Below are 23,746 nucleotides of genomic sequence, written 5' to 3'. Positions count from 1 at the left end.
CCTGTGTTTGTCTATTTGTATAGTATTGTAAGGGCCTTGGGCAGTGGTGACCTTACCCACTTAGCTTGCAATCCACGCCTCAGCAATGTTTATGTTTAGGAGAGCAGTCGAAAATTCTCCTTTTGGTGGGCTTTTGAACTGTCCTCGCTATTCTGTGTTGTCTTCTATTGTTTTACATTGTCTTTTGCTTTTTGCTGTTTTTCCATTGTATACTGCTCCTTGGAGCAGGGTATAATCTATCAACAGTAATCTATAGTGCTTTCAAATGTTCATTATAACATTTTCTAATTATAATTATCACAACAACCCTGTAAGGTTGGTAGTATTCTTACTACATATGCAGGTGGCGGGAGGGGAACTGAAGCTGAGAGAGAGAGACGAAGACAAAAAGAGTGGCTTGTCTAAGGCTACATAGTGATTTGATGGGAGAGACAAGTGTCAAACTGGGAACCTCTTGATTCATACCTTAGTTTCAAACCCTTAAAGGGTCTGTGATCTATATGGCAGATACAAGCTCACTTGCAACACCAAAGCTCTTTTTGGCATGTTCTCCCCTCCCGCCTCCAAACCCAGTTTCTGCAGGTGTGCTTGGAAGAGAGAGAGAGAGAGAGAGAGAGAGACTCTCTAACATATGCACAGGTGGTCATTTCCAAATGGTCATTTCCTGTAACATGCATAGAGTCATCACACCACCAACAAATAACCCCCTGGCTTCATTTTTGCTGCTGGAAATAATGGCCTTGCTTGCATGTGTTCACGATAGCAGAAGACATACCTGTAGGAGTGGGAGGAACTTGTGGATTGACATACCAGCCAACAAGCTCACCCTTCATTACAGCTCGGACTAGAGTCCAGAAACCACCTTGCTTAATAAACCTTTGGCTTTTCTTGTCCCCTTACAGATGGATCGTGTCATTTTTTGTGTATTTTTGGAGGTTGACTACAAAATTTACAAGAAGAAAATGAATGAATTCTTCCCTGCAGGTGTGTTAATTTATTTGTTTCCTTGAAAAAGAAATGTATTCTTCTTCAGATACTGCCCACATACTATATGTATGTATAGTGTGTGATTTATATCTTTATAGCATTTCTCAATATCTTCAGTGGTGTGTAAAACATGTCAGACTATCCTCCACCAGGGCCAGGGCCTATTCAGTGATGGCTCCAACCTGGTGGAATGCTCTGCCCCATGAGACTAGGGCCCTTCAGGATTTAACCTTCTTCCGTTGGGCCTGTATGACAGAGCTATTCCACCTGGCCTTTAATTTGAATTCAGCCTGATCTTCTATTTCCCTTCTCTTCCCTCCCCCTCCCCTTTTATGAAGATTACCTGCTCTGAGACCCCTAATTCTCCCCTGTCCTCCTCACTGGCCCAAGTAATAATTCAGCTAGCTATTCCTGGTGATTATCTAATGCTTATTAGATGGATTTCTCCTAAATTGATTTCTGAACTTTGAATTTGATTGTTATTCATGTTTTTATACTGTATTTTATGCTGCTTTTACAATTAAGTGCTTTAAATTTGTTGTTAGCTGCCCTGAGCCCGAATACTGGCCCAACAAGGAATGGCAGGAAGGGTATTCAGTGGGGGAATAATGTGACACCTCGCCCCTAATAAACAACAGTGAGCTGAATAATCCAGTAGTTGTGGCTGTTTGTGAATATGAAGAGCGGAACCAGGGGCATAGGAACTGTCCCATAGAAGCCAAACAGCAGGCAACAGCCTAATTGTTCCTGGGAAACACAGCTGTAACTATGGAAGGGGAAGCTTCTATCCCCCTCATCCCCAGAAAAAGCTGCTGTTTTTCAGCAGTGATTTATATGAACTTTTACTAAACAGATGATTGGCAGATGCTTATAATTTCAACTATTTTCATATTGATTTTGAAATACTGGAAGCCCCCCCCCCATCTTTTTTTGCCTCCTTTTCAGAATCTCCCAGAATCCTTTAAATCCCTCCCTGACACCATAGGTCTTCAGAGGGATTAGTTATAATTCACCTCAAGGCTGAGAGACGAGTAATGATCTCTTGTGATCCTCATTTTCCCATGCATTCCCCCTGATCTCACTCATTACATTGGTAAAATTATCTCGTATAGGTCTGGAGCCCTCTCTTGTCTTGAAAACATGAAAATGTAAGGCCGAAATTGTCCCTGCAAACAACAAGCCACCCTCGGCACAAGGCAACTCCCCTCAGACCACTTTGGAAATGTCATTTTCTGTTTTTCATGGCAGTCTCCTCTCCCTCCACACCCCTTACTTTATTTCATTTATATCTCACCTTTTCCTCCAATGAGCTCAAGATTATGTACATAGTTCTCTCCCTTCTAATTCAAACCCCACAGCCATTCTGTGAGTTATGCTAGGCTGAGACACTGTGACTGGACCAAGGTCACCCAGTTAGCTTCATGGCTAAGCGGGGATTTGAACCATCCCAGGTTCTAGTCTGACAAACTAACCACTGCACCACACTGGCTCTCAACAATGTAGTTAAATTCTTCTGGTCTGTTCCTCCTGTTCATCATATCTCCTTTGAAGAATACTCTAGCAAGTGAAGCAGATAATGGGTACTCATATACCGTATTTTTTGCTCTATAAGACACACTTTTTCCCTCCTAAAAAGTAAGGGGAAATGTGTGTGCGTCTTACTGAGTGAATGCAGGCTGCACAGCTATCCCAGAAGGCAGAACAGTGAGAGGGATTGCTGCGCAGCGCTCCCTCTCACTCTTCTAGCTTCTGGCTTAGCCGCGCACAGCCTCTTCAGGGCAGCGGGGAGCCTTCATCCTGCTGCCCTGAAGAGGCTGTGCAGCTATCCCAGAAGCCAAAACAGCGAGAGGGATCACTGCGCAGAGATCCCTCTTGCTGTTCAGGCTTCTGGGATTCAGAATATTTTTTTTCTTGTTTCTGCATTACCATCTCAGCACTGAAGTGCACAGCTAAGAATACGGCTTCATGGTATGGTCTGAAAGCAGCTAATGCAGCTTTGCTAAAGCTAAGCAACTCTGGGTCTGGTCAGTGCCTGGATGGGAGAACTGCAGGAGAATAATATATACATTGCCCTGGGTTCCAAGACAGAAGAAAGGTGGGATATAAATATGAAACAAGCATGCAAGCAGAGGTTTACACTGGCCTTGGCCTTGGTCCTCCACCTCACAGTGGTAGGAAGATGAGTGCTTATCTCTGGAGTCAGAAGTCTTCCAGTGCTAAATATCCCTGTCTCCATATTGATTGTGGTGAAGGGAGGGGAAAGAGATGCTTGAAAAGGAGGACACACTTCCCTCCTTTAACAATTGTTTCCAGTCCCTTTTTCATCTTTCGGATCAGAGGTGGCTGAAGGGCCTCTACATATACTGAAGTAACAAGCAGATTTGTCTGCAGCAGCTGAACAGATTGCCAAAGAAGTTTGCTTATCAAAGAAAACTAAGGTCTACCTTGCTGCCAGAGTATACAAAAATGAAAAATCAAACCCTTAATCCTCACATGAATTCTCAGTTGCTACTGGCTGTCCAGCTATTTATTTAAGAAGAGAAATTCTAGCTTCTCTTCATCATGTGATCCCAGGACAAATTATGACAAAAGTAGTAAAGCAATGCTACAATAAAACCAGTTCAATGCAACTTATCAAAGCAGATAAAAGTACAGCATCATAAAAGTGGCATCTGTCCAGTCCTTCAGATATTTTTGACACCTCCATATGGAGATATTGCCAGGATATCTAAAGATACATTATTAAAATCATAACATTCAGATCGTCCCAATGATACAATTCAATGATTCTATGATCATCCCATGCATGGACTCATGAGATTGTCCTGCACATGGTCAGGGAAGTTGAAGAACAGTAAAAGGATGTGTCTTCTCCTTTTGATTCACCACTTGATGGGGTGGTGATTCTAATGACCATGAGATCAGAATTTAACTGCATTAATTATTATGAATTCAGAACTAATTATTTTATATCCAAAAGTAAGATCTTCTGTATATGTCATAAAGCTGAACTTGCTATCACTTCAGTGAGCACAAATGCCTTCTACCATTTAATAATGTTCTTATTCTCAAGTAATTAACTCATTAAAACTGTTTCTTTGCAAATAATAAAAAAGGTACAGTTACAATTCAAAAGTACAGTACCTACTGAAGAACCATGCTCAGTGGTACGTCCCAGGTTCAGATTCTGGCATCTCTAAGGGGGACTGGGGGAGACCCCTGCCGGAAACCCCAGATTGCTTCTGGCAGTCCGTGTAGACCAACCTGACGTAGATGGACCAGTGATCTCATGCAGTGTAAGACAGTCTCCTGAGATCCTACAAAGGGGTACAAAAGAGCCAGATAAAGCAGAGATTGGAGAAGAGAGATTATCACAGGAAGCAGCATTAGCCTGAGAAAGGTCATAGGGTTTTGTGTTTAGTAGAACCATGGCTTTTTTTCCCCAGTCAGAACTCATGGGACCTCAGTTCCGGCACCTCTTAGGTGGGCGTCATTGCCATTCTAAGAGAACAAGGGAGGCGCTGATGGTGCGCTCCATCACCTCTTTTTCTAGAAAAATAGCACTGAGTGGAATGAAATGGACATAAATTTGACTGCAAACCCTCAAGAAGGCACTTTGAAAGGGTTAGTTTCTGTGTTGCTAACATAAGCTATACACTGTAGTGAGATTGCTTGGTTTATGGATGAGCTATGCACGTTGAGTTTTGTTTATTATGCTGTTTTAATGTTTGCTTCATGAGATATTCGTGCAAAATGTTCTTGTGTGAGTTTTATGATATATGTATACCCAGTGTTTGTTTCTGGGGAGACGCATACCCCTAAGCATTTTGGCCTCATTGAGACCCCCTAAGTTTGGCTTCATTGAGGGGCAGTGTTTCAGTATGAGTAGGAAAGCGAGAATACCCCTAAACATTTTTTAGGGGGGAAAAGGCACTGTGTACACCACTTCAGACCTTTCGGTGAAGGGCAGATTTATAAATCTAACCAATCAGTCAGTCTCTAGATCAAGAAGAAAGCTGAAAGGGAAGAATAGATGCACCTGGTATATTCCTATACGGCCTCGGCCCCTATACCTGAAGGAGCGTCTCCACCCCCATCGTTCTGCCCGGACGCTGAGGCCAAGCACCGAGGGCCTTCTGGTGGTTTCCTCATTGCGAGAAGCAAAGCTACAGGGAACCAGGCAGAGGGCCTTCTCGGTAGTGGCGCCCGCCCTGTGGAACACCCTCCCATCAGATGTCAAAGCGATAAACAACTACCTGACATTCAGAAGACATCTTAAGGCAGCCCTGTTCAGGGAAGCTTTTAATGTGTGATATTTTAGTGTATTTTTGGTTTCTATGGAAGCCGCCCAGAGTGGCTGGGGAAACCCAGCCAGATGGGCGGGGTACAAATAGTAAATTATTATTATTATTATTATTATTATTCCACATGCTCAAGCAATTTAGAGAAGCACATAAGAAGACCTGATGGATCAGACTTGCCTAGTCCAGCATCCTATTTCCCACAGTGGCCAACCATATGCCAGCACATAGAAGCATCAGCTGTCTCTTACCCAGTTTCCCAGCAACCGAGAGGTAGCATATAGCTATAGTGACTAGTAGCCCTTGAGAACCCTATCCTACCATGAATTTGTCTAAACTTAAAAAAAAAAAAAAAGCCCCCAAATGCCGCAATTTTTGCTCGTAGAGGAGTTGCTCCAGCCCCTTGGTCATTGCAGTTTCCATTTTCTGCACTGTTTTCCAGCTCCACTATATCCAAGCTGTGATCTGAACAATCACAAAGTTTTCCAAGTGTAGTCACACAGGATGGATTCATGTGAAGGCATTATAATATTGGCATTTTTCTTTTTGATCCTTTTCCTAACGCTTCCTAGAATGGAATTTGCCTTTTTCAAAACTGTCAGGCACCTGGATCTCTTTCCTTGTCAGTCAGTGCCAACTCAGAGGTATAAGAAATTGGGACTTTTTTGGCCCTTTTTTACACTTATTTATGTTGAATTGCATGCTGTTTCCCATTTATCTATTTTGGAGAGATACTTTGCAATCCCTCCTTTGTTTCTCACCAAAATTGGCCACCTCGCTCCTCACCCTTAACTCTAGGCCATTAGTGGACAAGAAAAGAATCTGTGAGTCCCAATTCAGATTCTTGTATATCTTCATTGTGAGAACTGTCCATTTATCCCTACTCTCTACTTCCTGTTCTTTACCAATTACTGTTCCATAAGAGGACTTTCCCTCTTATCCCTTTACAGCTGTGTTAATTCAGGAGCCAATCTTAGTGGCTGACATGGTCAAAAGCTTTTTTTGAACTCTAGCCCACAACATCTCATAGTTCGCTCTTATTCTCATGCTCATTGACACTCATATTCTCAAAGAACTTCAAAATGTTAATGAGACAAGGCTTATCTTTCTTCTTCAGCAAGACTTCTTCGATATGCTTGACAATATTATCTCTAGTCATGCTTTCTACCAGTTTACCCAAAACAGCCATTAACCTAGCTAACCTGCACTTTCTAGGATATTTACCTGCTCCCCATCCATCATCCTTTCAAAAATATCAATGTTACATTGGCTTATTTCCAGTCCTCTGGTACAGAGGCCAATAAGAAAATATCATAGTAGGTGAATTGAGAGTATTTTTCAGAGGGTGGGCAGAAAATGAGTCTGACTGAAACAAAGAGGAGGAAAGTAAAGGACAGAAACAAGGCGAGAGAGCTGCCACTTCAAGTCAGAGTTTGAAAGATCCTTGTAACAAACATGCAGGCTTTATGTTCAAATAACTGCAGGGTAAATTATTATCTGAGGCCTACAAATACTGTGTAATGTGGACCACATGTTGGGGCTCTTCTAGAAACAGTTCCTATTTCTGAAGGGATTCATGGCATGGTTGTGTCAGAGACATCTCCTGGTTTGAATCTGTTAAGGTGGCCGTATATCTAAAGCCAGAGTAGCCTCGTTATTACAATGGCTCTGCTCTGCTTTTATACCTTAAGAACAAGTTAGAGGCGAAACCATTATAAGGTCACTGACACACTCATGTACGCAAATTATCTGTGAAACAGGATCATTCAGAGTCAGCTGTTCAACTCTTTGTAGTTTGTCATATACAGGGCATATTGTTGCTAACCTCAAACCTTCAGCACCTGCTCTCCCCAAGCTTATTTATCCCATCCTACATTCTGTGTAACAGTATACTCAGATCCGTGGATTGCCTAGTGCTTCTGTCTTATAGCTTTATGCTAGAACTGTTGCTGTGATGAGAAAGTATATAGTGAAATGGAATCAGTAATAGCTGTAGAGATGCCGGCAGCAGTATTTTCCATGAACAGCAAGTGCAGAAAGAATGTGCCATTTTGCAGTTCTTGCTGGAGAACTAAAAGGAAGCAGAGACCTAGGAGTAGGTGCAAGTGAAAGCTGCTCAGAGCTTTAGTCCTTAAAAAGCACAACACTTGTTCTCAATCACAGAATCTTGGGAGGAAGTTGAAATGGGGGAAAAAATATTACAGGAGCAAAGCACTTCCTTGTCTTCAAGAAAACATCTTCACAGCAAGTCAAGCATATAGCTCACAGCATGTTAAAAAGCAGAGACATCACCTTGCCAACAAAGGTCTGTATAGTTAAAGCTATGGTTTTCCCAGTAGTGATGTATGGAAGTGAGAGCTGGACCATAAAGAAGGCTGATCGCCAAAGAATTGATGCTTTTGAATTATGGTGCTGGAGGAGACTCTTGAGAGTCCCATGGACTGTAAGAAGATCAAACCGATCCATTCTTAAGAAAATCAGCCCTGATCAGCTCACTGGAAGAACAAGTCCTGAAGCTGAGGCTCCAGTACTTTGGCCACCTCATGAGAAGAGAAGACTCCCTGGAAAAGACCCTGATGCTGGGAAAGATTGAGGGCCCAAGGAGAAGGGGATGAGAGAAGACGAGATGGTTGGACAGTGTTCTTGAAGCTACCAGCATGGGTTTGACCAAACTGCGGGAGGCAGTAGAGGACAGAAGTGCCTGGCGTGCTCTGGTCCATGGGGTCACGAAGAGTCGGACACGGCTAAACGACTAAACAACAACAACAACAAATCAAAAGGTTATCTGAAGTACCACTAAACCAACATATCCTAGCAAACCAGGCAGGCACTGTATGGACACTAAACAGGATTATCAGGCTTTTATAAAAAGCTGTGCTGGCTCTATCTAGATCTATTTAGCATCCTGTTTCCTACATTGCCTGAACAATATGAGCATCAGAAGCAGTGTGGTAAACCAGTGCTTCAGCAAATGGAAGAGAGGCTCACCTAAGGTGGAGGCGCGATCTTAACGGAAATAAGCTGAATTTGTTTTTGTTTCCCCACCTGTTACTCAGTGAGTGATTAAAGCAGCTTTCACCAGCCTCTTCAGGATGCTTGCTGAACTACAGTTCCCATTACACCCAAACATTGACCGCGCTGGTTGGGGCTGATGGGAGTTGTAGTCCAAAACCATTGGAGGACACCAGGTTGGCAAAGCCTAGATTGGTCGATACAGATATTAAAGAGAATAGGGGTACCATATCTTGAAGAGCAAAAAAGAGGACAGCCTGAGCTGCTGCCAGCTCAAGCTGGGGAAAGAGGCGTGTGGGGGCCCCGCACCTCTTTTCCCAACTCAGGCTGGCAGTGGCCACGGTATGCAGAGCAGCGTAAGCCGCCTGTGCTAAATAAATAACGCCCCCCCCCCCAAAAAACCTGGACATTTTCTTTAAAATGTAAAAATCCCCCTGGGTAAGCATGTTGCCCCCCCCCCCCCAAAAAAGAGGACATGTCCAGGATTTCCCAGACATACAGGTGAAACTCGGAAAATTAGAATCTCGTGGAAAAGTTCGTTTATTTCAGTAATTCAACTTAAAAGGTGAAACTAATATATGAGATAGACTCATGACATGCAAAGCGAGATATGTCAAACCTTTATTTGTTTTAATTGTGATGATTATGGAGTACAGCTGATGAAAACCCCAAATTAACAATCTCAGAAAATTAAATGTTAAATGAAATCAGCAAAACAAGGACTGCAAATAGAGCAATATTGGACCTCTGAGAAGTAGAAGCATGCATATATACACCAGCTGATGACATGGCTCCCCAAATCTCTTTTCTGATGAGAGCAGCTTTTGCATCTCATTTGGAAACCAAGGACCCAGAGTCTGGAGGAAGAATGGGGAGGCACACAGTGCCAGATGCTTGAAGTCCAGTGTGAAGTTTCCACAGTCTGTGTTGATTTGGGGAGCCATGTCATCAGCTGGTGTTGGTCCACTGTGCTTCATTAGGTGCAGGGTCAACACAGCCGTCTACCAGGAGATTTTGGAGCACTTCATGCTTCCTTCCACAGATGAGCTTTATGGGGATGCTGACTTCATTTTCCAACAGGACTTTGGCACCTGCCCACACTGCCAAAAGTACCAAAACCTGGTTCAATGTCCATGGGATAACTGTGCTTGATTGTTCAGCAAACTTGCCTGGCCTGAACCCCATAGAGAATCTATGGGGCATTGCCAAGAGAAAGATGAGAGACATGAGACTGAGCAATGCAGAAGAGCTGAAGGCTGCTATTGAAGCATCCTGGTCTTCCATAACACCTCAGCAGTGCCACAGGCTGATAGAATCCATGCCACGCCGCATTGAGGCAGTAATTGATGTAAAAGGGGCCCTACCAAGTACTGAGTACATATGCATGCTTCTACTTCTCAGAGGTCCAATATTGCTCTATTTGCAATCCTTGTTTCACTGTACGCCATGATCATCACAATTATAACAAATAAAGGCTTGACATATCTCGCTTTGCATGTCATGAGTCTATCTCATATATTAGTTTCACCTTTTAAGTTGAATTACGGAAATAAATGAACTTTTCCACAATATTCTAATTTTCCGAGTTTCACCTGTATGGCAACCATAACAGAGAAGAGGAAAGTGAGCAGTGAGGTTTCCTGGAAACGATATGTATGAGGCTGCAGGGGGATGAAATGCAAAAGACATCATTTTCTGACTATTCCATAAGAAGATTTTGAGAGTCACACTTAAGTCTCTAGGCTTGGTTTGTATCGGGTCTCGTGATGGCAACTCCTGGTCTCATTATATTGTGTCTTCAAGCAATGGTGTCATCAGAGTCTCCGTGGAGATCATGGTCTGCGCAATCTTTTTCAGGACATCTTCATCATCCCTACCTTTCAATTCATCTGAAAGTAATATTAATCTTTTTTAAAAGAGAGGGAAAGAAAAGCACCAGCAGAGAAGTCAAGGACTTGAATGGACTTGCAAGAAAATATATATTCCTAGAGGAGGTTCGCTAACAATACAAGAACAGCATGCAGACATTGATAAGGGTATTTGCCTGTTTTGTGACAGTACTGAAAACTTCCCTTCTCCTGGGTTTTTGCTCCAGCACTAAATTTACATCCTTTCTACAAAAGTAATAAAAAAACCGGATGAAAATGAACACATTTCCTAAATGATTCCATTCTGCCTTCTCTTTTTACCTCCTTTTTCTTTACTCTTTTGTGAATGATTCTCTTTGTTCAGCTTCTTCGCTCTGATTTGCATATAAAGACACTTATAATTATTCTGGGCTGTCAAGATATTCCCTATCTCCAGAAGAACCTGCAGTTTTGCACAATGGATATGGTTACATGGTGCCATGTCAAAGAGCATGGGGCCACTGTGCTGGCTGTCTGACACTCAGATTACATTCAGAAGGGATTCATGAATGTTCGTCTGTATTGTTGAGGGGTTATTTCATATTCTACATGTTCATAAAGTGGGGAAATGGGCATTTCAAACAGCGATGATATTGCTGCCTTGCCTGGGTTTTTGAACGGATAGGGCTCTCATCGTGTTCACAGGAATGGCACACTTTTCTTCAAGGAGAAGTTAAGTTCTAAAGAAATATGTTTTAATATGTAAACCTATTTTATTTTATTTTTAAAAACCAACCAAACACACAGTAAAGAATAACCAGGAAAGAAATTGGTTTGTCATACTTAAGACACAGATATTTCTTGTTATTTCAAACCCCACACATTAATAAACCCCAAAAGACATTTCAGGTAGTAGAGCCAAGTCGAGTGATAATGAAACACAATGAATGTCACACCCTAGTGTTTTACAGCAACTGCCGTACTAGGTATCGGGGAAAGGACCTATTTCATATGCATATTTCATAAAGGGTTTTTTTTTCCAGAGAGATGAGATGCCAAGAAAGTAAGTTGAATGGTCTTGCTTGATTCCTGAGACTAAAGTCATCTGTGAAATCTACATATCAAAGATACAGGCTAGCTTTCACAATCTCGTGGATGCAAACAGTTGTTTCTAAGCAGCATTATTTAATAATAATGATTGTTTCCAGCTATTTCAGTAATTGCAGTGACTTTTGTCCAGAGGGACTCTTACAAACTATCTGAAAGGTTTTGGTGGCAACAGTAGCAGTAGTTAGCAGTCACTGATTGAAACATTTTAATACCGGATGCAGGTGGCGCTGTGGGTTAAACCACAGAGCCTAGGACTTGCCGATCAGAAGGTTGGCGGTTTGAATCCCCACAACAGGGTGAGCTCCCGTTGCTTGGTCCCTGCTCCTGCCAACCTACAATTCGAAAGCACGTCAAAGTGCAAGTAGATAAATAGGTACCGCTCCGGCGGGAAAGTAAATGGTGTTTCTGTGTGCTGCTCTGGTTCGCCAGAAGCGGCTTAGTCATGCTGGCCACATGACCTGGAAGCTGTACACCGGCTCCCTTGGCCAGTAAAGCGAGATGAGCGCCGCAAACCCAGAGTCAGCCATGACTGGACCTAACGGTCAGGGGTCCCTTTACCTTTATAAATTGACTGCCTTCCATTCCCTTTGGAAAGGAGAACATGGATACATCACAATTGTTTGTCCAGGTAGTTGAGAAGAGGGAGTTCGTATTTCTCTCCAAATGTTTGATTTTCAAAACCGTATTATGAATCATGTGAGCAAGTCGACTGTCTATATATGAACATTCGTCACTTCGCCTCCTGAATGTCAGTATTTTGCAGGATTCAATTACGTAACAGAAATGTGGGTTTCTGCAATCAAAGTAGATCAAGATGTTCTTGCACAAGACATGCAGGTTTTAAAAGGACAATTTACAGTTAGAAAAATGGTGGAGAAATGCGCTAAAAAGTATAGGATAAACAGAAAGACATATAACTACAGTGCATGGATGAATTCAGGATGAATTCTCAAAACACCTACCCACAAACAAATATGGTGACTTGAAATGCAGAATGGAGAAATAACCTCACAGAGTTTGAAACTGCTAATGTGTACAGAGCCATAGAATTAATACTTCATGACGTTATGTGCCCTTCTTTAACTCCACCCCCAATAGCTGCTTTCTTCTCTACTCTCATATTTCCTTCAGTTTTACAGTGAATAAACTACCAAATACAAATTTCCTATTGAAATAAATGCTTGATAGTTTATTCAGAGACACACTGAATTTACATTTAGATCTTTGTCACCTAAGCGCATTACCCATTTCTGATTTACAAAAAAAATCCCTAAGGCTAGATTCACTCAGCTTTTGAAAATGTCCCCCTGCCCCCCCAATCAATCAGTGACACAAAATAACTGTGTATGTAAGAATGGAAATAGTTGCTAGGCAGAGAGTCAGGTTCTTGCCCCGTTCATCTGTTTGTGTCAGAGCACTGAGAGCGGTTTCTACTTATGAGACATTATCTCAGGGTTTATGAGACATTTCCTTTCTGGTGGCATATATGCACGGGTGTGTTGCAATTGGCTAAATTTGAATAAAAACTCACATCTAGTAGCACCAAAAGAGAACACGAAAGTGGTAGAATAACCACCTTTCTTAGCCTGTGTATTCACCATACCTTTAAAACACATTTGAAGTACCTTTCCCCCCCTCAAAGAATTATGGGTACCGTAGATTACCCCTCAAAGACTTACAATTCCACCCAGAAATCTTTGAGGGAAAGAATGTGATTCAAATGTGCTCTAAAGGTATAGTGTGTGTACAGCCCTACTGTAATAATTTTGAAAGGGGTTAGCTTTGTTAGGCTGTTGTAGCAAAAACAACAAAGGCATATTACAGACTAACGAATTTATTGCACATGAAAGCTTGTCTCATAATAAATTTGTTTTTAAGGTGTCACAAGACTCTTTGCTGTCTTTGAAGCTGTCTTCAAAGAATCTGCCTGCCTTCTTTACTAGATTGTTCATCCCCTTTTCTTTTAATATGCTAATAATGATGAGGAAACTGTGGCCCGCCAGATGTTGTTGCACTGCAAGTCCCATCATCTCTGACCATAGACTATGCTGACCGGAGCATAGCTGTCAAGCGTCCCTTATTTGGAGGGACAGTCCCTTATTCCAGCACCATGTCCTGCTGCTGTCCCTTATTGATGGATGTCCCTTAAATGTCCCCTAAATGATGTCCCTTAAATTTCAAAGGAAGCAGCTCCTCTCCCTCCCTCCCTGCCGGCCAGGGAAGAGGGAGGCTCCAACTGTCTTGTTTGGCTGGGGGAGGGAGGGAGGGGGGAGGCTGTGTGTGTGTGGCTAGTTAATGCAAGCTGAGGGGGGTTTTGAATGCTGGACGCCATTTTGTTGCACGTGCTGCTGCAAAGTTTGCAGTACAAAGCCAGGCCGGGGAGCCATCTTAAGTTGAGGCTGCATAGGCCTTGTGGTGCATGTGATTCAGATTCTATTCAGTTGAACCTCTGGTTACAAAGTTGGTTGGACAGTGTTCTCGAAGCTACCAACATGAGTTTGACCAGACTGCAGGAAGACAGGAAGACTGGAGTGCCTGGAACAGGTGAGGCTTCAGGTCCCTTATTTCGGCTGATGATCCCTTATTTTCAAGGCTGCTGGTCCCTTATTTTTAAATCTGTAAGTTGATAGTTATGGACTGGAGCTGATGGGTGTTGGAGTCCAAGATCATGGAGGATCACAATTTCCCTGTTTCTGTGATACAGGGTTAAAGAGACGTATGGAAGAGATTTGATTTCCCTCCAACTTTCACCCCTCCTATAATTTGAAGATCAGCCTTCAATTTCCCACCCATTTGCTGTCTCCCACCTTTTAAGCTCCTCTGTAGTAACTCAGAAAGAGCAGGGAATGATTGCAGTTCTACCACCAGACATTTCAGTTAGCAGTCCCAAGTTAATCACAAGCTGCTGCAATGCTTCTTAGTATCATATAATTTGAGGCCTTGAACTTCAGCTCATGGATTGGGGCCTATTATTGGGACACAGCAACAGTACTGCCACCATACAAATATATGGCAAAAATTTAAAAGTGGGTCCTCAGATGTATACTAAGGTGACTGGAATCCTATCAGAACTTTGTATGGCATTGCTGGAGTGATTCCGTTGTTTTTCTCAAAAATGCAAGGCCTTTGTGCCTCCGTATCACTGGTTCTTCTGCTGCCACTTGAATATTTATGGGGAAAGAAACACAAGTAACTGCATATTTATTCTTACGGTAGAATCTTTGAATGGAGGCTGTGATCTGAGCAGACTGGAACAATTTTGTCTTAGTTTGGATGCATATGGAATAGTAGCTTCATTTATACTGAGTGTGAGAAGACGAGACTTATCACTCCATGTGCATTCTGTTGCGAAAGGAGCAATGCCTCATGTAAAAGGGTGCCATCTCAACCATGACATAAGACAAAAAAAAGGTGTTGAACTTCTTAGGAATTGACTGCTAGGGATTTCTGTTTGGAATAGCTTCAAATGCTGCAAAAACGGACTTCGCATGTAATGAGACCAAAGTGCAAGGATGCTGTTACTAAGCAACTAGGAAGAGTAATTGCACAGATGCTGAGGTTCGGGACTACAGTGCACAAAAGAAACATTGCTTTTTAATATAAGCTGTCACAGGAAGTTGGATTAAACTGGACCTGCATTCGTATTAGAAAGGTTACGGAAGACAGGGTATGTGAAGTCAGGGAACGGCAATTGTGTTCCTTTCTTCACTGTCTATTAGTGATCTGCCCCAAATATTTACCTCACTGAGGTCTGAGCACTGACAAAAGAGGCTCCCTCCAAGCATTAACTCAGCCTTCCGCAACCTGGCGCTGTCTAGATGTTTTTGGTGTCCATTATCGCTACTGGGCTGGGCTGGCTGGAGCTGATGAGAGCTGTAGTCCAGCAGCACCTAGGGAGCAAATGGGGATGACTCCCTTAAATTTGTGCATTGAAATTCAAGGCAAATGGCTCCTGTCTGTGTCCAGCGCAAAGCATCCACGCTTTCAATGGGCTGTCCCTTTTGCACACAACGTTGTGTACTGGCAAATGTACCACAGGGATCCTCTGTTTGGCAGTTCAGAGGGTGCCAACCCAAGTGCCAAACATGGTTCAGAGTTGGCATGGCTAGGTGTTACAGGCCTACAACTCCATCATCCCTGCTGGATGGAGCTGATATGAATTGGAATCCATTAACATCTGGAGGACCAGATTAGCCACCTCCGGTTTATAGGCTACAAACCCCACTGTTTTACTTACTGATTTGAGCTCCAGTGGGTTTGAACTTTGACCTTGAGCATGTGCCTATTTCCTTCTTGTCTATTGGAGGAAACAATAGCTTGGATCCAGACTAAATTAGTTTCGCTGGCAGTGCAATCCTATACATGTCTACTCAGACTTGAGTCCCATTGAGATCAATGGGGCACATGCCGAAGTAAGAGGATACAAGATTTCTGCCTCATTTACCAGTTGAAACGAATAAGACTTGAGCCACGACTCGCTATTGACACTTATGCTCCCTTGTCATTATCAAACAAACTCAAAGTGACTTACAAAAATGTTCATACAATGCATTTCAAAAACAGTTGAAACTACCAAGATCAATTCGATACAAGAAAAACTTAAAAGCAGGATAGTATGAGACCTATCGTATCTAACTTAGTCTGGATCTAGCCCAGTGAGAAAAAGTGATATACAAACTGCCTTGGGACACTATGGCTCTTCTAATAACTGGCTCCTGGGCATGTGGTTGGCTGCTTCTTTTTCTCCTTTGCATGCTACTTTCAAAACGATCATCTGAACATTCTGCCACATGCGTCAACTGAATGACAGAGCACCAACTTCAGGTTTGTGCCTGCGAGGCATCATGCAGACTGTGGCTTAACTACAGGCACACCAGAATTTTGGCCGACAAGAGGGAAAACCTAGCCGAGATACGCAATAAGCACTTCAATATTTCATTTCCACCCATCTGTAGTTATGTGTGACTGCAGCGGCCAGTTCCAATCAAAATTGAGAGGATAAAGCTGGTTTTTCTCTGACAAAATGTGGAAGTGATTGATGAATAGCAATAGCTCTCTCTTGCCAAGCAGAAGTTGTAAACGGGACTAATACTGTTAAGCCTCAAACTTTTACCATTATCAAATAGGTGCAGAATTCCACAAGGACAGGTTATAATTATGCGAAACTTCGCAGCTGATATACAAGGGATAAATACGGAGCAAGGAGATCTAGAATGAAAGACATAAAGGCTTATTGACACCCTATTTAACATGGATATCCTTCTGTTTTTACCAGTTAGTTTTTTACCACTCTGATTTGCTAGCCTGATGTCATATTTAGCTGTAGCTTGAATCAAGTTGTAGTTTAAGTTGCAAGTTTTATTAGTTATCTGATGTTAAGAAATTCCCAATGTTTAATTCAATTTTAGCACAGGTTTCAGTTACTTGAGTGACACATAAATTTTACATAATCCCACTAGTGTGTTAGGTTAAATAACTTTCTTGGTCGAGACACTATTTTGAACAGTAAAATAGCTCAGCAGGACATGTAAAGAACTGTAAATGCCAACATGTTTGTCAAGTCTTTTTTTTTTTTAACAATGGCATCTTACCTTGCCCCATGATGTTTTTCCTTTTGCCTCTCTATTAATGTAGTTTATCTGCCCTAAGCTAAGTAGAACGTGTTGTGGAACATACTTTCTCATTCTTTAAGTGTTTGCACACAAACACATCTGAGCACTCGTTTGATATACACATGTGAAAGGGGAGCAATTGGGATAGCAGACTAAGGTGGGAACCGAGAGAAGAGACATCTGGGAACTGATGGGAATTAAATGAGTGGAAACAAGAGAACTGTGACTGAAGGAGGAGGAGGAGGAGAGAGAGAGATGAAAAGGAAACTGGGGAAAGACAAAACAAGTGTTGGAAAAGTAAATGAAAGATGAGATTCAGCAGGGCAAGGAGCAGCTGCTCTTCTCTAAGGATGTAGGGGATATATAAACACAAGGACCCCTCCTTAGAGCAGAATCTAGTGCATTTGTCATGTTGCTTCTGTTCAAGTAATTTATTTGGTTAAGCAGACGCTGCCCTCTGAGAGGACATCTTAGAATGCTTATGGGATGTGGGTTCTGCATAACTCCGCTGGAAGCAGTAAGCCAGCCTGGGTGAGAGAAGACTGATTGCCGGACTTCATGTCCAATGGGGGCAAGGATTGTACTATTAAAACACTGAGGGTTGTGCCCACATGGGTTGTGCCACTTCATGTGCCCACATGAAGATCACGGAAATGTCCAGGCAGTAGCTTTCCACATACCTGCCTTGACAAGCTCTGCCATCCTTTCTTCACACACATTCACCATTGGTTATGAAGCATGTTGACATCACAGATTGATGTGGACCCTCTAAATCTTATGAATTGTTTAAAACCAGAATGGACTAAAGCACCAAGTACATCTGGTTCCCCCTTAGCAAGTTTTTGCTCTCTTTGCAAGCATGACATTAATATAGTGGCTCAGGCTGGAAGTTACGCCAAACTATGACTTGAATAAGCCCTGAGCTTAGGTGTCTCTTCTCCATATCTCATGTGCCCTCACTGACTTCCTCTATTGTGCTAACTGGGTTTTGGTTTGTGTGAACCATAGCTTGCCTGCAAACTGAACTAAAAATCACAAGCAGAATGTGTTTTTAATTTCACTTTTGGTTTGTGCAAATCATAGTTTGTCCACTTCAGGCATTTTGGCAAACATTAGTTTTCTGGGAACCCAAAGTTTGTTTATATACCGGTAACTCCAAACCATCCAAACCATGGTTTGATGTTACATCTGAAATAATCCGTTCTTATCTTCCATGTAAATGGTATTTTGAGAATGTTCCACATTTATTAACATATATGTGGTAAAGAAGTGCCTTAAGGTCAGATTGCAGACTTGATAATTATTCAGGTTTGTGCCATAGGTTCCCGGTAGTTAAGTCGATCTAGCTAGCTACACTTTTGTACCATTTATTTTAACAGATTGTTGTAAAGCAATAAGAACAAATAAGGCAGTGCAGTCTGCAAAAGGAAACAGTAAGTAAAATACCCTGTGCCAAAAAATGTTTTCATATTTAAGACTGCTAAACATATGTAAATTGAAAACAGGATTGTCACCTCTTACTGTACTTAAGCAGTATACAGAAACTCATGTTACTAATTAGTAGATGTATTACTACAGCAAATATGGTGTATAAAAGTAAAATAAATTAAAAGGAGTGGATGAAATTGAACAGGAATAGGAAGGCTAACATTTTTCTTTTGAGTATAATGGGTATAGATGGATCTGTATTTAAAGGGTGTAGTATATGGTCCGCATATACATTAAAAGGGCTGCCAACATTCTAGAAAGGCGTTAGAAAGTATTATTCTGACTTTCTTCCATCTGACAGAAAATATTGTACATAATAAGAAAAGCACTGGACTTTCTAAACCATGGCTGACTAGAAAGGACTTTTCTATTTTTCCTCCTCCTGAAGTTTAGACAGACTTATTATCATCATCAGGCTGCTTCTAGGCTGAGACATTTTTCTGAATACTGAGGTATTTTAAGAGGACAACTTGTAGTGGATTAATAGGAATTTGATGAACCATGATACACCTAATATATTCGATGTCTAAAATGATTTTAACCTTATGAGCCATCTGTAGACTGTTTCAGAATGTCTGTTTTCTCACGGAGTTTCCTTAAAAAAAGGATCTAGTTCACAGTGGCAAAACTGTCTGAGTTACACAACTTCATACCGCTGCTATAGTGGAGTGGTGGTCGCATGATGGACTGTAACTCAATATAAAAATAATTCTTTCTGCATAGAAATGGACATGTCTGACCGAAGGGTTCAAACTTCTGGCCACCCTTCAAACACTCTGGCCAGACTCTCCCTGGGGAAAAGGAAGGTGAGAGACTCTGCAGCCAGATTGTGGAGTGTGTGGATAATCATTTTGCTGCTTGAGGAGGAGTGCAAATAGTCCTTACCCCCATTATTATATTTTCCTCAAATTGTGAACTTGAACTGTGGAATTAAAATGTGCATGTTAGGGTCAAGTATTGTAGAATTTCACTTAACTAACTCTTCACAAAAGTCAACAGAAATTGTGCAAACTCGGTGCTAGCAGATTCACAACCTAAATGTGACAATAAAAGTACATAACAGAAAGAACTGTTTTCAAAGATGCACATGCCTAAGGCCCAACTTGTTCATTACAATAACTAATGACTTGAAGGGCAAACTGCCCATGAGGTTAAATGTATATTTGCATCTAAAATGCAGGGTGAGGTGGGTTGCTTTGTTTTGGTTTCTTTTTTTTATATAAACACACACACACACACACACACACACACACAACATCACCTGGAGGCTGATAACTAACAGCATCAGAGCCAGCATGGAGAGGGGATTTTTATTTTTATTTTTAATCCTTCCCTGCTGACTCCTGGAGTCTTGAAGAAAATCCCTCCTCTGAAGCTAATATTTGCTTTGGGGAGAAATCCCCAATTGCCATCAGTCAGAGGCATCTTTAATGCTTTTGTCTAGTTTGGTCCGCAATGATACCTAAAAGCAAGTCAGCACTTTATAGAAGCCCAAAACCTTGAACTATGATGAAGTGGCAGTATCTACTTATGTTTCCATATCTGACGGCACCATCCTATACATATCTACTTGGGGATAAATTCCACTAAATTCAAAAGTATAATATCCCAAGTAAGTGTGCAACATAAGAAATGCACCATCTATTTTTGTATTGAATGTATTGTTCAACTTATGCGCACATACAAACATACACATAATTTTATTTGTATGCCATGTTTCCATAGTTAAAACCAATAATAAGTTCATAATTATCAACATAACAAAAGCGGTCAATTCATAAGCAATAAATAAAACATCAAAAAGTACACAACCAAATTAAATAATTTCCACATAAATCAAATTAAGATCTAAAATAAAGATTAAAAAATAAAACAGAACCCCCCCCCTCAGAAACCCCTACTAACCAATGTCCCAACCCAAGAGTCTGTTCAGCAGTTTCAGCCTCTGTCAGAGCCCCACCTCCCAGTCCAGGTGGATAAAGGCCTGCAAGGCTGGCAGCAGGTCTTCCAGGACTCGCAGCCAAGATGATCATAAGAATTATTTTTAAATGGTGGCTCATAGTTTTAATTGTGTTCTTCCTTCCCCAAAAATGAGGTTGACAGATGAGGCCTAATGAGAAAGAGATTGAAATGAATGAGAATTCAGGATATACACTCCCTCACACGCATGCATATATTTTCGGCGTAATCAGAACATGTGGTGATGCTAGCAGATTTCTCCAGTATTTGCAGATGGTGTGATTTGCTTTCATGGTTAGGTTTTATAGGGTATGGATTTTCTCTTACTTCAGCATAGCTGGTTACACTGGGGATTCCTCCCTTGCTCCTGAACGTGGAAGGAATACACGAAAATCATAGCCTGAATCTATGAACACAATGAATAGTTAATGCAACATTGTGTGTGCAAAAACGGGGGGTAAATTCCATCAATATTAGCTGACTTTTCGAGAGCAGATACCAAGATGAGCATAGAATCTTGTTCAAAGTCTAATCCTTAGAAAAGCTAACCTGGATAATATCCACAGATGACATGGGTAAAAGTCACGCATCCTGCTATAACCTTCCCATTTTTACAGGCTCCTAGAAGAATTTCAAAATGCTGTTGTGTGAGCGGCAAGCACTGCATCGGAATTATTGGGAGAGTATGCCACTAATGCTAGGAATTTAATGAGCATTAACCCTTAACCGTTGCAGCCAGTGTATTAGGGCTCACCTGTAGCTTACCTTGAAGGCACTGAGATGGAGTAGGGCAGCAGTGAGGCTGGGACTGTGTTGATGCCCTGGTGGAGCCAATCCAGCACTCCATCAGTGTATCTGCATGGCTATGACCTTCTTGGCCCTGCTGCAGCAGCTCCTATGTAACTTGCAGTGACACTGGAAAGACAACTTCACCTCACTCCCTCAAACCACCAGCTGCTACTTGATCTTATTGTAAATTCTACATGACATCTAATTTTGGTTTTATCCCAGAATGTTGGGATGTGATTGGATGCTAGGAGGTGATATATTTATAATAAGAATAAGAATAATTTATTATTTATACCCTGCCCATTCGGCTGAGTTTCTCCAGCCGCTCTTGGGCAGCTTCCAACAAAATATTAAAATACAATAGTCTGTCAAACATTAAAAGCTTCCCTAAACAGAGCTGCCTTCAGATGTCTTCTAAAACTCTGGTAGTTGTTTTTCTCTTTGACATCTGGTGGGAGGGCGTTCCACAGGGTGGGTGCCACTACCAAGAAGGCCCTCTGCCTGGTTTCCTGTAACTTGGCTTCTAGCAGCGAGAGAACCGCCAGAAGGCCCTCGGAGCTGGACCTCAGTGTCCGGGTGGAATGATGGGAGTGGAGATGCTCCTTCAGGTATACTGGACTGAGGCCGTTTAGGGCTTAAAAGGTCAGCACCAGCACTTTGAATTGTGCTCGGAAACGTACTGGGAGCCAGTGTAGGTCTTTTAAGACCGGTGTTATGTGGTCTTGGCGGCTGCTCCCAGTCACCAGTCTAGCTGCCGCATTCTGGATTACTTGTAGTTTCTGGGTCACCTTCAAAAGTAGCCCCACGTAGCGTGCATTGCAGTAGTCCCAGCAAGAGATAACTAGAGCATGCACCACTCTGGCGAGACAGTCTGCAGGCAGGTAGGGTCTCAGCCTGCATATCAGATGGAGCTGGTAGACAGCTGCACAGGACACAGAATTTACCCACGCCTCCATGGACAGCTTCGAGTCCAAAATGACTCCCAGGCTGCACACCTGATTCTTCAGGGGCACAATTACCCCATTCAGGACCAGGCAGTCCTCCACATCTGCCCGCCTCCTGTCCCCCCAAAACAGTACTTCTGTCTTACCAGGATTCAACCTCAATCTGTTAGCTGCCATCCATCCTCTAACCGCCTCCAGACATTAACTCCAGATGTATTAGATATTATCCTTCCTTCCTCACGTCTGTAAGTTCAGCAGACTGCAATCCCTTTGCAGCTTAAAAGGGAAGCTTAGATAGGCTAGCGTTAGCCTTTTAGTTTAAGTAATCCTGGATGCTTTAAGGCAGACTGGATTCTCCTGGTATTTCTCCATTTTCTCCCCTTTAAAATAACAATCACACCGAACAATATTGTAAAAGGTAAAAAAATAACATTTACTCAGTATACTGCTTGAAGAGTAACAGTTACAGCAGCATTGTTCAGGCAGGCTTATAATGGTAATTCAGCTACAAAGACATACTTAGAAATGGAGTCTGAGTTTGGTGCTGAGACATGTAAATGTTGTCACGTTGCAAGCATGGAGGAGAAGAGCAGAAAGAGAGTGTGCCCAGGCAGGGAGAAGGATATACAGTAATTTACTGTGAACCTTAGCTCTTCATGTGCCTATCAGGCAAAACATGAATCGTTTGTTTGACTGCATTTAAATAGGCCAAACAGACTGATGTAGCTGCATAGGCCGATTGCATGTTCTGTATTACACACACATACTTAGGAGGATCTTCTGGGTCATAGAGCCCTAGTAAGGCTTTGATAGCCTGCGGGGAACCTAATGTTGAACTAATGTGCCTGAGAGAGCAAAGGATGACAGGAGCTGAACAACAAGATACAAAACGGAGGAACAGGCTTGGTCAGAAGGAGTCTCCCAGTTTTTGCTGTTATAAATCTGCTGCTTCCTCAAATGATATGGGCCACATCTTCTTAGAGCTTCAGTTTTCAACTTGGGACTCTTAGGCCCTGCTGTCAAATGCCTACCCAATTGTAGGCATCACAGTCGTAGGCTGTGAGAAGAGAGGCCTTTGCATCAGTGAGCATAACGAACTAAGCCGTGGAATTTCTGCTCTCCACAATTCCCCCCCAAAGCATCACTTCATCATCATCATTTTTTTATTTGTATACCGTTTTTCTATTTTACAATATTCAAGGCAGTTTACAAGCCGAGGAAACAAAAAATGTATATCTTATAACAATCTAATGCAATACAAAAATGTGATAATAAAACAAAACTTTTAAATAAGCAACCTACATCAAAACAACAAAACAACAATTACTAGAGTAGTATAAAATAATAGTATCAACATATAAAAGTTAAACAGAAGTCCACTCAACAGTTACAATAAATAATTTCTAAACTATAATCAATAAAACACTTCTCTTTGCCTTCAGTTCTGGCTTTAGTTTATCAGCACTGTTTATTTATTTTGCATGTTTTGTGTCATGTTTTACTTTCCTTTTCTATTTGCTTTTTATGCCGTCCGGCAGTTCGGAAACGTGGTTATGAAAATGTTTTAATGAATGGTTGGTACCTTAAGGGTGTATCTCACTGACTGCTACAACCCAGTCCACTGTTCTTAGCAAAGACTTTCCTACACTACCCTTACCTGTAGAACGAGAAGAGAAACTTAACTGGACCCACTGGCT

The 23,746-nt window shown here is 41.9% G+C and overlaps 1 protein-coding gene across 6 annotated transcripts in view; it reads left to right on the top strand.

Annotated features, from left to right (window-relative positions):
* Positions 1-23,746, top strand: part of MACROD2 (mono-ADP ribosylhydrolase 2) — a 987,387-nt gene that overhangs the window by 844,220 nt on the left and 119,421 nt on the right. For 3 of the 6 annotated variants that reach the window (XM_083431705.1, XM_083431706.1, XM_083431704.1), the window contains exons 9-10: positions 903-984; positions 18,249-18,302. In XM_083431705.1, coding sequence (XP_083287831.1) covers positions 903-984; positions 18,249-18,302 — 136 coding nt within the window. The remainder of the gene's footprint in view (positions 1-902; positions 985-18,248; positions 18,303-23,746) is intronic. The other 3 variants (XM_083431708.1, XM_083431709.1, XM_083431707.1) reach the window with 1 other exon arrangement.

The sequence above is a fragment of the Podarcis tiliguerta genome (genome assembly GCF_965153285.1).
Source record: "Podarcis tiliguerta genome assembly, chromosome: 3".
NCBI classification, from domain to species: domain Eukaryota; kingdom Metazoa; phylum Chordata; class Lepidosauria; order Squamata; family Lacertidae; genus Podarcis; species Podarcis tiliguerta.
The sequence above is the reverse complement of the archived record's forward strand: the minus strand, read 5'-3'. Positions and strand labels throughout refer to the sequence as shown.